The sequence below is a fragment of the Leopardus geoffroyi genome, chromosome B1, assembly GCF_018350155.1.
Source record: "Leopardus geoffroyi isolate Oge1 chromosome B1, O.geoffroyi_Oge1_pat1.0, whole genome shotgun sequence".
Lineage (NCBI taxonomy): Eukaryota > Metazoa > Chordata > Mammalia > Carnivora > Felidae > Leopardus > Leopardus geoffroyi.
The window spans coordinates 133278476-133291712 of record NC_059327.1 but is presented as its reverse complement, the minus strand read 5'-3'; the positions used below and the strand labels follow the sequence as shown (position 1 = coordinate 133291712).

At 37.9% G+C, this 13237-nt stretch overlaps 2 protein-coding genes across 9 annotated transcripts in view; one reads left to right on the top strand and one right to left on the bottom strand.

Moving 5' to 3' along the window:
* NUDT9 (nudix hydrolase 9) overlaps positions 1 to 13237 on the top strand; it is a 103263-nt gene that overhangs the window by 68940 nt on the left and 21086 nt on the right. The window contains exon 9 of one of the 6 annotated variants that reach the window (XM_045473386.1): positions 492 to 707. The exons of the other annotated variants lie outside the window; for them this stretch is intronic. The gene's annotated coding sequence lies outside the window, so the exon portion shown is untranslated. Of the gene's footprint in view, positions 1 to 491; positions 708 to 13237 lie in introns of those variants that run through there. 6 annotated transcript variants of the gene reach the window in all.
* The window catches only part of SPARCL1 (SPARC like 1), a 50402-nt gene that overhangs the window by 18602 nt on the left and 18563 nt on the right, over positions 1 to 13237 (bottom strand). For 2 of the 3 annotated variants that reach the window (XM_045473342.1, XM_045473338.1), the window contains exon 2: positions 1177 to 1241. In XM_045473342.1, the coding sequence (XP_045329298.1) occupies positions 1177 to 1230 (54 nt within the window). In that variant the 5' untranslated portion in view covers positions 1231 to 1241. Of the gene's footprint in view, positions 1 to 1176; positions 1242 to 2880; positions 2974 to 13237 lie in introns of those variants that run through there. The other variant, XM_045473345.1, reaches the window with a different exon arrangement.

Here is a 13237-nt window from a genome sequence, read left to right as displayed (position 1 = left end):
TTAGCCACCAGCTATCCAAAAAACAAGGACAGAATCTTAGACATAATAGAGACAGAGGAAGAGAAGGGATGAGAAAAATTACTTTGTTTATTTAAAGGAGATTGATTCCTCCATTTGGCAAAAAAGAAAAAAAATGGCATAAATCCTTTAGCTTGATTATGGATGATATGGATCATTTGGGAGACATCTACATGATCATCCAAGCCATTAAAAACATTAAAACAACAACAATAATAACTTTCAGGTTATTTTAAGGCTGCTGACATGGTCTCAAATGATTCTGATTTGTGTGTGTCTGATTTACTGCTGTGTGAATGGTGGTGCCAGGATATCTGATTGTGAAGAAAAGAATGTTCTAGTTCTGTCTATTATCAGCATGTTTGCTTGGAAAGTACCCCCTCCCCAACCACCCCCAAGGACGAGTTAGGAGCCAATTTATGATTATCATACCATTTCCTGGCCCTAACCCACTGGTTCTTGTTTTATTACAGACTCAGAATTGATCAGCCAGTATATATTTGATCTTGAAGAAAATGCTGCTAAAGAGCATGGGTGTGCATTCCCAAGACTTCTCATACTAATTTCTTAGGTTTCTTATACTAAGTGATAAACTTCCAAAGGAAAATTTATTTCTTCCCATTCTCTTTGGCATTTGGGTCCTGGAAGATCCCCTTTCTAATAAATGATAATCAACATTTTCAGATTTATATTTATTGTATCTTGTAGAATCTGGTAGTTCTGAAGGAAATATTCTTTCAGAAAGTATTTTATATCAATATTTTGAGTCATTCATTCTCTGCTTGGGAAAAAATAATATTAAAACAAAAAAAGAGAATTTCAAACCACTATATAAACACATTTTCTTTTAAATGGAGGATTTCTAGGGGCGCCTGGGTGGCGCAGTCGGTTAAGCGTCCGACTTCAGCCAGGTCACGATCTCGCGGTCCGTGAGTTTGAGCCCCGCGTCGGGCTCTGGGCTGATGGCTCAGAGCCTGGAGCCTGTTTCCGATTCTGTGTCTCCCTCTCTCTCTGCCCCTCCCCCGTTCATGCTCTGTCTCTCTCTGTCCCAAAAATAAATAAAAAAAAAAAAGTTGAAAAAAAAAATTTTTTTAAATGGAGGATTTCTAAATTAAATGTAGGAAGGAGAGATGTAATAACAGAAAAAAGGATATTTACCGGTATTGCAGTTGCAGTTCCCAAAATGTATAGGAGAAAAACTACAGTCTTCATGCTTTCTAGGCCTGCGAATGAAGAAGATAATTAGCAGTGGTGGGTAAAAGTTTCCTTGTGAAAAATTAAAAGATAATCTTCTTAGCAAATAATGAGCTTGATACTGACCTTTGTATTTAAACGCGAGTACTGTCTTTACAGTAATGCCTTTACAGACATGTGAACTAACATGTCTGGAAAGACGGATTTAATGACAGTTTTTATCCAGTTGTGTCTGTGAGAATGACTCCTTGATTTTTTGGCTCAGCTGTGTTTGGGCAGCACCTATCTCTGTTTTTGACTGTGTTTCCATGAATAAAGATGCTATGCAGATTTAAGTCTTAAGATTTGTGAGTGTTCACAGTAAAGATAAAATTGACAAAGTGAAGTAATATAGTTTGTCAGGTTGGGATAAAATAGCCTGCCTCTTTGGTGGTGGAGAAACCCATACATTCAATGCAGAGTTTTAGGAATGAGACCTTAAGTGGTCATCAATGTTCAGCTAATTTATAAGTCTCACATTGCAATCTGTGGGTTGGTGGTGGCCTGCAGATGGGTTTGGTTTGGCAGGCACTGTGTATTTTATTTTATTTTAATTTAATTTAATTTAATTTTAATTATTATTTTAAGTTTATTTATTTTGAGAGAGAGAGCAAGCGAGTGAGCGAGCAGGAGGGGAGCGGCAGAGAGAGATGAAGACAGAGAATTCCAAGCAGGCTCCATGCTGTCAGCACAGAGCCCGACATGGGGCTCAAACTCACGAACCGTTAGATCATGACCTGAGCCAAAACCAACAGTTGGACACTTAACTGACTGAGCCACTTAAGTGTCCCAAAGCATTGTGTATTTTAAACTAGCATTTTAAAATTTAGAGGTTTCATGCAAAAACTCAGATTTGCAGTTTCTCTTGAACCACTGGGCCTTTTAGCAACAAAAGGTCTTCATGGCAAAGCCGGCTGGTTCTGAGTAGAGACTGTCCTTTGTAAGGGATGCTGGCATTTGTACCTGGTCTGTTTCACTTGTTATTTGCCTCGAATTTGAGTTTCGTTTGTTCCAAATGAACTTTTTCAGTTTAGAGATGAGGCAAGCAAGGCTCAAAGAGGCTAAGTAAATTGGCCTCCAGGGGAATTTTCTTAAAAGGAGTGAGCTGTATACATTTCTCTGCAGAGTATCTCTAAGCCTAGTAGTCCAACTCCCACTGGTATTAGGAACAGAGTTTTTAGTCTTTAAAAGAGATTCTCTGGATCGCCTAGAAATAGTAGATGTCTCTTTTAAGTTTTTTTTTGCAATCATAGTTTTATACATAAATGTATAAATCTATAGAGCTTTAAAAAAATATTTTGAGGTTTATAAAGAAAGTGAGTTCTCCTACTGAAATAGAAATATGTGTATATTTCTAAACAAATACTTAAATGGATATTTAAAATAAATATATATTTAAAAATACATTAATGTCAAACATTCTGTGATTTAATACTGTAACAGCTATCACTTCACATACACACACACACACACACACACACACACACACACACACACACACACAAATGCTCCCTTCCTAAAATAATTATATCACAATTGCTATTTAAATCACTATTTAACATTTATGACAATGTGCATACTCTTCATAGCTGAGTCAACTAGTAATTTCCTGTGTTGAATCATACTTACATTTATTTCTTGAACAATATTGTGTTTTGTCTGGCCCTAGAAATTGCCTCCTCTTTTAGTGTACTTTTCCAGGTACATTTATTCTTCCCAAATTGTCCAACAAAATTTAAAAGTTCATTTTAATATGCTAACAACAACGACTACCACAACAGAACAACAACAACAAACCCATAGGGGATCCCCAAGCCCCATTTTCCTCACGGACATGTCCCTCCCAGGTGTTGGCTCGCTTGCTCCATTTGACAGCAGCCCCCCTCCTCCCCCTCCCCAAGCGCTACCCTGCTTTCCTCCTGGGATCTCTAGTTACCACACCCTGGGGATCCCCCTTGCTCTTTTCTTGTGTTTGAGTTCTTGCTTCCTGGATCCCATATATTTTTCTATCTTGGTGTTCTCCCTCATTTTTATGGAGCACATACTCCAGAAGCTTCCTGAGAAACGGTATATAGGAGACAAAAGCTTTGAGACGCTGTATAGCAAGAAAACATGAGTATTTCATCCTTCACTTGATAGACAGTTTGACCGGATATAGAATTTTAGATTAGAAAAATTATTTTAACGTTTATTTATTTTTGAGAGAGAGAGACAGAGAGTGAGAGCAGGGTAGAGGCAGAGAGAGAGAGAGGGGAACAGAGTTTCCAAAGCAGTCTCTGCTGCTGAGAACAGAGAGCTTCATGAGCAACTTCAACTCATAAACCATGAGACCATGACCTGAGCCAATGCTTAACTGACTGAGCCACCAAGCTGCTTCTAGATCAATTCTTTTTTCTCAGAATTTTAAAACATGATCCATTTTCTTTAGTTTCTGGTGTTGCTAGTAAGAGCACCAGTGTTGGTTTTTCCCATTTTTTAAAAATGAGAACTGTTTTTTTTTCTTTCTGTAAGCTTTTAAGTTTTTGTCCCAAGTTTTAATATTTATCTCTAGTATTTTAAAATACTACCAAAAAAAAAACACACAAAAAAACCAAAAAAATAAAATATTACAATATCTGCCTTAATTTGAATCCTTTTAAATTTACTTTAGGCACTCATTAGTCTCTTTGAATTTGGAAATTCAACTGTTCTGAGAGATTTTAATATGTAATTCTTTGATAATTTTTGTCCCTCTAGTTTTTTGTATTTTCTTTCTGGAATTCATAATAGTTAAATGACGACTTTTGGGATTGGTTTTCTAATTTACTTACAGTTTTTGTTCTTTTTTTTCCATGGTTATATTATTTTTGGAAACTTCCTTAATCTTTTTTTTTCCTTAATCTTTTTAAAAAAAATTTAAACGTTTATTTATTTTTGAGACACAGAGAGAGAGACACAGCATGAGCAGGGGAGGGGCAGAGAGAGAGGGAGACACAGAATCTGAAGCAGGCTCCAGGCTCTGAGCTGTTAGCACAGAGCCCGATGCGGGACTGTGAGATCACGACCTGAGCTGAAGTGGGCCGCTTAATCGACTGAGCCACTCAGGCGCCCTGGAAACTTCCTTAATTTTATCTTTCATCTCTACTATTGGTTTTTTAAACATTTTTTAAACATATTAAAAACATTTCAAACATTTTTAAACTTTCAATTTCTGATTTCCTGATGTTCCCCTCTTTAATATTATCCTCTTCTGTTTTCATTACTGTGATATATACTCTTATCTTTTTGAGGATATTAATTAAATATTTTAAAATTTTCCTTTGAGCCCTGCATTTTCTGTTTCCATATTATCCCAGTTTTTCTTGTATATTTTTGTCTTTGATTTTTATGTTAAAAGCTTTTCTCGAATGTCCAATGTCTTTGGTTGTATGGTAATATTTAGTAGCAAGTCACTAAACAGCCAGTTAGACATTTCATGGGCAGGGCTCGACACCTTGGAGAGCTACCTTGGAGGGGCTGAGATAGGAACCTAACATTTTTGATGTGGTGCTGCCCTCAGTGTCATTGTCAGATTTTTGTTCTTGGAGAGATTTTTTTTTCTAGAGAAGATCTCCATACCTCCAACCCCAGGGAGTGGGTAAAAGCTTGGTTGCTACATTCTGTGAGGTGTAGGAGTGAAGGGACTGGAGGTCTCTCAGTACAATATACTGACTCTCACTCCCCAGATTTCTGTATGGCAACATATCCTCCCCCATCCCCACCGCCTGTCCCTATGGTGCCTATCTAGAGCCCAGGACCAGAGAATAACCTTCCCTTTTCGTTAAGGTTGAAATGGGAAGTCCTCTGGCAGTAGACACAGAAGGAAAGATCTGACATCTGTTTATCTGACAGGCTTTCCATCAGTCCTCCTGGTTTCAACCTCTCCCCTTACCTCAACTTTCAAATTACCTGGTACTTCCAATTCTTGAAACTTTTCTGGGTTTTGCAGTGTGAACTGTCTTCTTTGTCTATGGTACCCTTCTCTGAAAATCCTTAGATTTAAGCTTTCCCTATTCTTCCAACTGCTTGCTACCTTCTAAAAATTTGCTGGAATCTTTTATCTTGTCACCTCCTCTTTTTTCTTTGTTATTGTGAGTTTATATTATTATTTCTCTTTTTCTATCATTATACTGGAATTTGAGCAGGGAGTGGCAATATGTTTCATTACCCCATTTCAGTTTTTTAAATCTTTATTTATTTTTGAGAGAGAGAGAGAGAGAGAGAGAGAGAGATAGCAAGTGGAGGAGGGGCAGAGAGAAGAGGGAGATGCAGAATCTGAAGCAAGCTCCAGGCTCTGAGCGGTCAGCACAGAACCTGACGCAGGGCTCAAATGCATGAACCACAAGATCGTGACCTGAGCCGAAGTCAGATGCTTAACCAGCTGAGCCACCCAGCGCCCCTTCATTACCCCATTTAATCAACAGATTATTTCCATTTCTTCATCAGATTTATATCCCCATTACTACCACTACTACTGTTATTACTGCTGCTGCTGCTTCGAGGACACATAGGAATTACTATGGGTCTGTGTTCTAACTTCGCTAACAAATAAAGATTTTATTGAAGAAAAGGAGCCTACAGGTACTAGCACAGACTTCCTTATCATGTTAGAAAAAATAAAAACACTCTTTCACCTATCCTCCTATTCAAACCCCCGAGGGTGGGCCGCCCAGACTAGGGAACAGTGTGTTGGAAGAATGGAGATTAAGTCTTGGGGGAAAAACTCAAATCACATATAACCTTATAACACCTTAAAAAAACTAATCTATTCCATGTTTAATGAAAGTAACATGTACTCAGCTTGGAGACTTAAATTTAATTCCTCTAATGGACCCCTCTGAAAATGACTGTACATAATGTCAGAAACTCAGAATACTGACAGTGGCATGTGTGTTCCATTTATATCTTGAAATAAACATTTAGAACTAGTAATGATGTGTAACAAATACTGGAAGTTTATATTATCAAAGTGCCTTGTGTTTATCAAACAGATTTACAAATGAGATATTATCTTATTTGACCTTTGCAACAACCCCATGATGTGGGAGATGAAGAACAGGACTAGAAAGGCTATGACAGGATAGGCTGGAAGTTGGAAAGATGTTAAGAAGGGAATCCGGCTCAAACTGAGCTTTCCTGGCTCCAGCTCTGGTGCTTTTGTAGCAATTTTGCAAATAAAGACCTCTACTTTACCTCTTACACAAAGATGTAGGGAAGGAGGAAAAACAAAAAAAAAACCAAAAAAACAAAAAAACTTCTGAACCAGTACTGGGAAAAATTTGGAATTCACTTTGAGTTTTTAAACAAAGCATTCCGAAATGTTAAGGTTTAAGATTTTGCATACTTAGTAAATACATTTTTTTGTGTTGAGGAAAAAAAGTCTTATCATAGAAAGTTGGTTGGGTTATTTGATATCAAAAGTCCCTTTCAATGCTTTTTTAGTTGAAACAAGGCAAAAACATAGAAATTCAATTTCCTTTGAATGAAGAACATGTTTAAATAAAAATATATAGCAACTCCCTCTACCCCACATTCTAACACTTCAGGGATATTGAAAAACACCTTGGAATCAAAAAAAGCATGTAACTGTCAGGAGAGCTGAATTCTGGCTCCAACACTGTTCTTAACTGGCTAAGAGGCCTTGGATAGCTTACCCTTTCTTAGATGCAATTTCCTTAAGTGATGAACAATGAAGCAGATGACCTTGATGGTCCTTTAGCTTTAATATTTTATAATTCTAAAATTGAAGATAATTCTATGAATTTCATGAACCATAAACTGCTGCTTTTTTCTGTAAACTACAAATCCACTGAAAATATATTCATGATTTTATTGTATCAAAATTAAATATATTATGGTATTTACTGCTTTGAGCATATAAGTGGTATCTATTTCCTATCTTTATTATTGATAATTTAAAATATTTTATTCTCTCAGTGAATGCTAATGTAAAAAGTCATTGAAAAATGCAGTTTCCTTCCTCCATATTCAGAATTTAGCATTCATTCATTTTATCAGATTTATGAAACTAAATCATTTATATTTTATTAAAAAAATTAAAAAAATTTTTTTAAGGTTTATTCATTTTTTAGAGACAGAGACAGAGCATGAGTGGGGGAGGGGTAGAGAGAGAGGGAGACACAGAATCCGAAGCAAGGCTCCAGGCTCTGAGCTGTCAGCACAGAGCCTGATGCGGGCCTCAAACCCACTTGTGAGATCATGACCTGAGCTGAAGTCGGACGCTCAAACAACTGAGCCACCCAGGTGCCCCTATTTAAAAAAATTTTTTAATGTTTATTTATTTTTGAGAGAGAGAGAGAGAGACTGGGAGAGGGTAAGAGAGAGAGGGAGACACAGAATCTGAAGCAGGCTCCAGGTTCTGAGCTGTCAGCACAGAGCACGATGTGGGGCTCGGACCCATGAAACGTGAGATCATTATCTGAGCTGAAGTCAAAAGCTTAACTGACTGAACCACCCAGGCGCCCCTATAATCATTTATATTTTAGATCAGCCTACACTGTTTAATAGAATAGTTTTGGAAAACTGTAAAAATATAAAAGAGTACAGTTTAAAAAAATAGTACATTTAGTGCAGGGATTCTTTATCTTGGCACTGTAAACATTTTGGGTGGGTAATTCTTTGTGGTATGTAGGATGTTTACAGCATCCGTAACTTCTACCCACTAGATATCATAGCAAGTCCCCTACCTGCCACCAGCTATGACAACCAAAAATGTCTCCAGATATTGCCAAGTATCTCCTGACGATAAAATTGCCCTGACTGAGAACTACTAGTTTAGTAGAAGGGGAATGGTGCTTTGGTGCTTTGCCGACTATGTGATCTTTGGCAAATTACTTAAGCCTCTAAGCCTCAGATTCCCCATCTAGAAAGGGGATAATGTCTGTGATGGTTAATTTTATGTGACAACTTGACTGGGCTGCAGGATGTCCAGATATGCCGTTAAACATTATTCCTGGGTATGCCTGTGAGGTTGTTTCCAGGAGATATTGGCATGTCTATAGTATATCTATAGCATATCTATAGCATATCTATAGCATAGATCTATAGCATATCTATGCTAATACAGCATACGCTATCTAATTCAGTTTTGTGAAGATTAGAAGAAATAATAGTTGTAAAACTGCCTGATACCCAGGACACTCAATACATTTTTATTATTTTTTCTCTCTTCTTTCATAAAAGTCAAATTGTGATTCTTTTTATTTTTGAAGGAAATAAATTGTTTATTAAACCAAGAACCATAAAATACCCAGGAGCAGACCTAACCAAAGATGTGAAAGATCTGTATGCTGAAAACTATAGAAAGCTGATGAAGGAAATTGAAGAAGGTACAAAGAAATGGAAAAACATTCCATGCTCAAAGATTGGAAGAATAAATATTGTTAAAATGCCAATACTACCCAAAGCAATCTACACATTCAAATTGTGAATCTTGAATAAACAACTCAGAGCCTCAGAAAATAATATAAGTTTTGCTGTGAGGTCAGAATATTTTTTCCAGTGGAATATTTAAAGTCTCTTTTGCCTACACATTTACCAAAGTTCCTTTTAACTTCAGTTTTTCCTACATTCATCACAAATGACAATGAAATTAGGCTAAGAGACTGTTACCACATTTTCTTATAAATAATAGCAACATAAAAAGTAAGCAAGAATCATCAAAAGTGTTGTGGGTTTCAAGACTAATTTCCTTTGATTTTAGTTTTTATAGCAATATGTATAGTTAAATTTGAGAAAACATTGCCCTTTAACTTGATCACAGGATCTCATAAATTCCCTTCACTTTCTTGAATCTAATGCAGCTGAATGAATCAAGAAGAAACACATGTCCAGTTGGCCATAATGTGCATCACTCATTCACTTTTATCCATTAAGTGCTTACTAGACACTGCCTAAGCACAAGGCCACATAGTTGTTGTTGTTTTTTTTAATGTTTATTTATTTTTGAGAGAGAGAGAGAGAGAGAGAGCAAGCAGGGGAAGGGCAGAGAGAGAGGGAGACAGAATCCCAAGCAGGCTCCATACCATCAGCACAGTGCCTGATGCAGGGCTTGAACCCACGAACCATGAGATCATGACCTGAGCCCAAACCAAGAGTTGGATGCTTAACCGACAGAGCCAACCAGGCACCTCTGTTTTTTTTTTTTTATGTTTATTTTTGAGAGACAGAGAGAGAGATCGAGCGGGAGAGGGGCAGAGAGAGAAAAAGAGAGAGAGAGAGGGAGAGAATCTGAAGCAGAATCCAGGCTCTGAGCTGTCAGCACAGAGCCTGCCGCAGGGCTTGAACCCACAAACCATGAAATCATGACCGGAGCCGAAGTTGGATGCTCAACAGCCTGAGCCACCCAGGTGCCCCTACAAGGCTACAAAGTTTCTGTTTGAAGAGTTAAAAAGGAGGAAATCAAGGAAATCAATGATTTAGTATAGTGTGATGTCTACCTAATGCAACAGAAACAGAGATAAGAAGCATTTAAAATTAGTTAATATTACTAACATTTACTAAGTCTTAGGTGCTAAGTTATAGACACTGCTCTGAAGGCTTTGCACATAATACCTCTTTAATCTTCACAATGATCTTATGAAATAGCATTTTGTTTTCATCATTTTACTAGTAAGGGAAATAAGGTTAAATAACATGTTCATGGTTACACAAGTGGCAGAGCCATATTTGAGACCTGGCTGTTTAGTTTTATGTCTGTGTTCTTAACTACTATGCTAATTTGCTCTTCTATAGAAAAAGCTTTCAGAGAAAGTAATTCTTGACCTGATATCTGGAAAACCAATCAGTGGTAGTTTGCTGTCTCAAAGATGGAAGGACAACCCGGAGAGTCGAAACAGCATAGATGAAGGTCCAGGGACATAAGATAGCAAACATTTGAGTCACTAGGGTGTTAATAGGGGAAGTAGAAGGAGATAAGGCTCAGAAACAAGGCAAATCTTTGTGCTTTAAACAAGGAATTCCAATTAAAAAGCTATGAAGTCTCAATGGATGACTGTAAGCTGGGGAGTGGTATAATCAGGTTTGTATGTTAAAAAGGGAGACAGACCAATGTGGAGACAGACCAGTACAAAGACTTACTAAAATGAAATTGCAATATCACAGTGAGAAGTGGACAGACCTTTAAATTTTGGCTGTGGTCTTGGAAATGGAGAAGGGATAGATCCAGCTTGTACTGTCTTGTGAGAGCCAACTGTTAAATTTCTAGGAGTACTGGGAACTACTAAACAAAGCCACTGCTAAAAATTACATTATATACACTTAATTATATTAAAAACAAAGGAAATAAATATTCAAAACTCATCACTTCATACTCATTTTACTACATTTTGCTGTTACTTACTCTCAAGGTTATTTATGCCTGTTATATCTGTAGGTGGAAATATTTTATAATGTGTGCTACCATGCATCTCTTCCCAGTTCTGTTCAGTGATGTCATGTCTGACATCAGTAGCTTGAAAACAGCCATGGTGGGACGATTATAACATGAAAATCATCAAATGCCACCCAACAACCTCTCTATCCCCACCCCATCCTGCCCAAAGCTGGTTATTAAACATTTACCACTGGAGACTTCTGAGAACTATTTAAAGGCAGAACAGATAAGCATTAATGACCAATTGGACACTGTGGGAAGAAGAGAAGGAAAAGTCTTGGGTTATCACATTTATAATTTGGGCAGCTGGGTAAATTTATCACCAAGATAAGGGATTATTAAGAGAAGGATCTGGTTTTATTTTTGTTTTTTAACTTTTTAATGTTTATTTATTTTTGAGAGAGAAAGAAAGAGCGAGGGAGAGACAGTGAGCATGAGTAGGGGAGGGGCAGAGAGAGAGGGAGACATAGAATCCAAAGAAGGCTTCAGGCTCTGAGCTGTGAGCACAGAGCCCAACATGGGGCTTGAACGTACAGACTGGGAGATCATGACCTGGGCTGAAGTCAGAGGCTTAACTGACTGAGCCACCCAGGTGCCCTGGGGAGGAGGAGGATCTGGTTTCAGAAGAAAGATGATGAATTAGTTTCAGACTCATTGCATTTGAGTAGAGACATACTTGGATAAATAGGTGTGGAGGTAAGCATAGAGCTTGGGGCTAAAGTAGAGTTTTGGATGCTATTACTATCAGAAACCATACAGTGAGTAGAGCAGAGGGCAGGAGCCACAACCCTGGTGAGTAAAGACCATTAGGTAACATTAGAGGATGAGAAAAGGTAAAGATACAAAGGATGAGGGAAAGGAGAGTCACATAAGAAAAAGAAAGTGTTAAATGTCATAGAGAGGTCAAAGTAAACAAGGCCAGTGAATTATCCATTGCCTTTGCAAATACAGAAGTTATTGGAGAGTGGAGGGAGAGTAAGTTTGGTGCAATAGTGTTGGTATAGGCCAGTCTGCAGTGACTGGAGACTGTATAGACAGTGATGTGATGAAGACAATGAATGTAGATTACTTATTTAAGATGGTTGGCTGTGAAAGGAAGGTAAGATGGTAGCTAAGGGGGGACATGTGGTCACAGGAAATTTTTATTTGTATTTAAATGTGGTCATTAAAGCATTTTCTATGCTGAGGGGAAAGTATAAGTAATGAATGAGAAGAAAAAGGGAGAAAGGAGATTTGCTAAACAATGATAACCCCAGTGAACCACAACTTCTGGGCTTTATGCCCTGTGACTTTGGCCTTGGTCTTGTGACTTGTTTCAGCCAATGGAACATTAGCAAACATGATGCCAGCAGAGGTTTAGTAAGTACTGGCATATTGGGATTTGTCTTTCTATGGAAGTCATTTACCATGCTGTAAGACAGTTTGGGCTAGAGACTAGTTTGGACCATTGCATGATAAGTGGCCACATAGAACCCTGGAAAATGACAGACTATCTGGGATGGTTTGGCCCCAGCTGAGCTCCCAGCTTGCTGGAGACATGTGAATGACTCCAGACAAAAATCACCAGAAGAACCACCAGGGTGAGCCCAGTTCAGATTGCAGAATCATGTACAAATAAGGGGATTGCTTTAAGTCATTTAGTTTTAGGTTGGATTATTACGCATTAATTGATAACTGAAATGGAGAAAACAGAGAAGCTGCCCAAGTCACTGTGAAGACAATATTGCATAGTGATTAAAGACACAGGCTCTGACACAGGCCTTCTGGGCTCACTACTTAATTTGCATAATCTTGGTTAAATTATTTAGTTTTGGGGCGCCTGGGTGGCTCGGTCAGTTGAGCATCCAACTTCAGCTCAGGTCGTGATTTCAAGCCCCACATCGGGCTTGCTGCTGTCAGCCTGTCAGTGCAGAGCCCACTTTGGATCCTCTGTCCCCCCCTCTCTTTTTGCCCCTCTCCTGCTTGCACGCACATGTGCATGTGTTCTCTCTCGAAAAATAAATAAAACATTAAAAAAATTTAGCTTTTTTGAGTCTCAGTTCTTCATCTGTACAACGATGAAGTGAGATGACAGAATCTCAGGAAGCCTTTGATAAATATTTGCTGGTCTAATATTAAAGCACAGGTGGAAGGTTTAATTTTGAAGAGAAGAGGGATTCTTTGTTCTTTCAGACAGAAGGGAGGAAGGCTTAACTATAAGGATATATTGAGGCAAGGCCCCAGGAATTCATGAAGTTGGACTTAGCTATACCTTTTTTACATTTATATAACATTTCATGGTGATAAAGTACTTTCTTTATACTCTCTTCATTTGATCCAATAAAGAAAGGAAGTAGACAACATTTAACTATAAAGAACCAGAAGCTTAAAGAATCTGAATTACTTTGCTAAATGCAAGGCTTAAGAGGTGAGCAAGGACATTTGCAATGACATGGGTGGAGCTAGAGTGTATCATGCTAAGCAAAATAAGTCGGAGAAAGAGAAATACCATATGATTTCATTTATGTGGAATTTAAGAAACATGAACATGGGATAAGGGGGCAAAATAGAAGGAAGCAAACCACAAGAGACTCT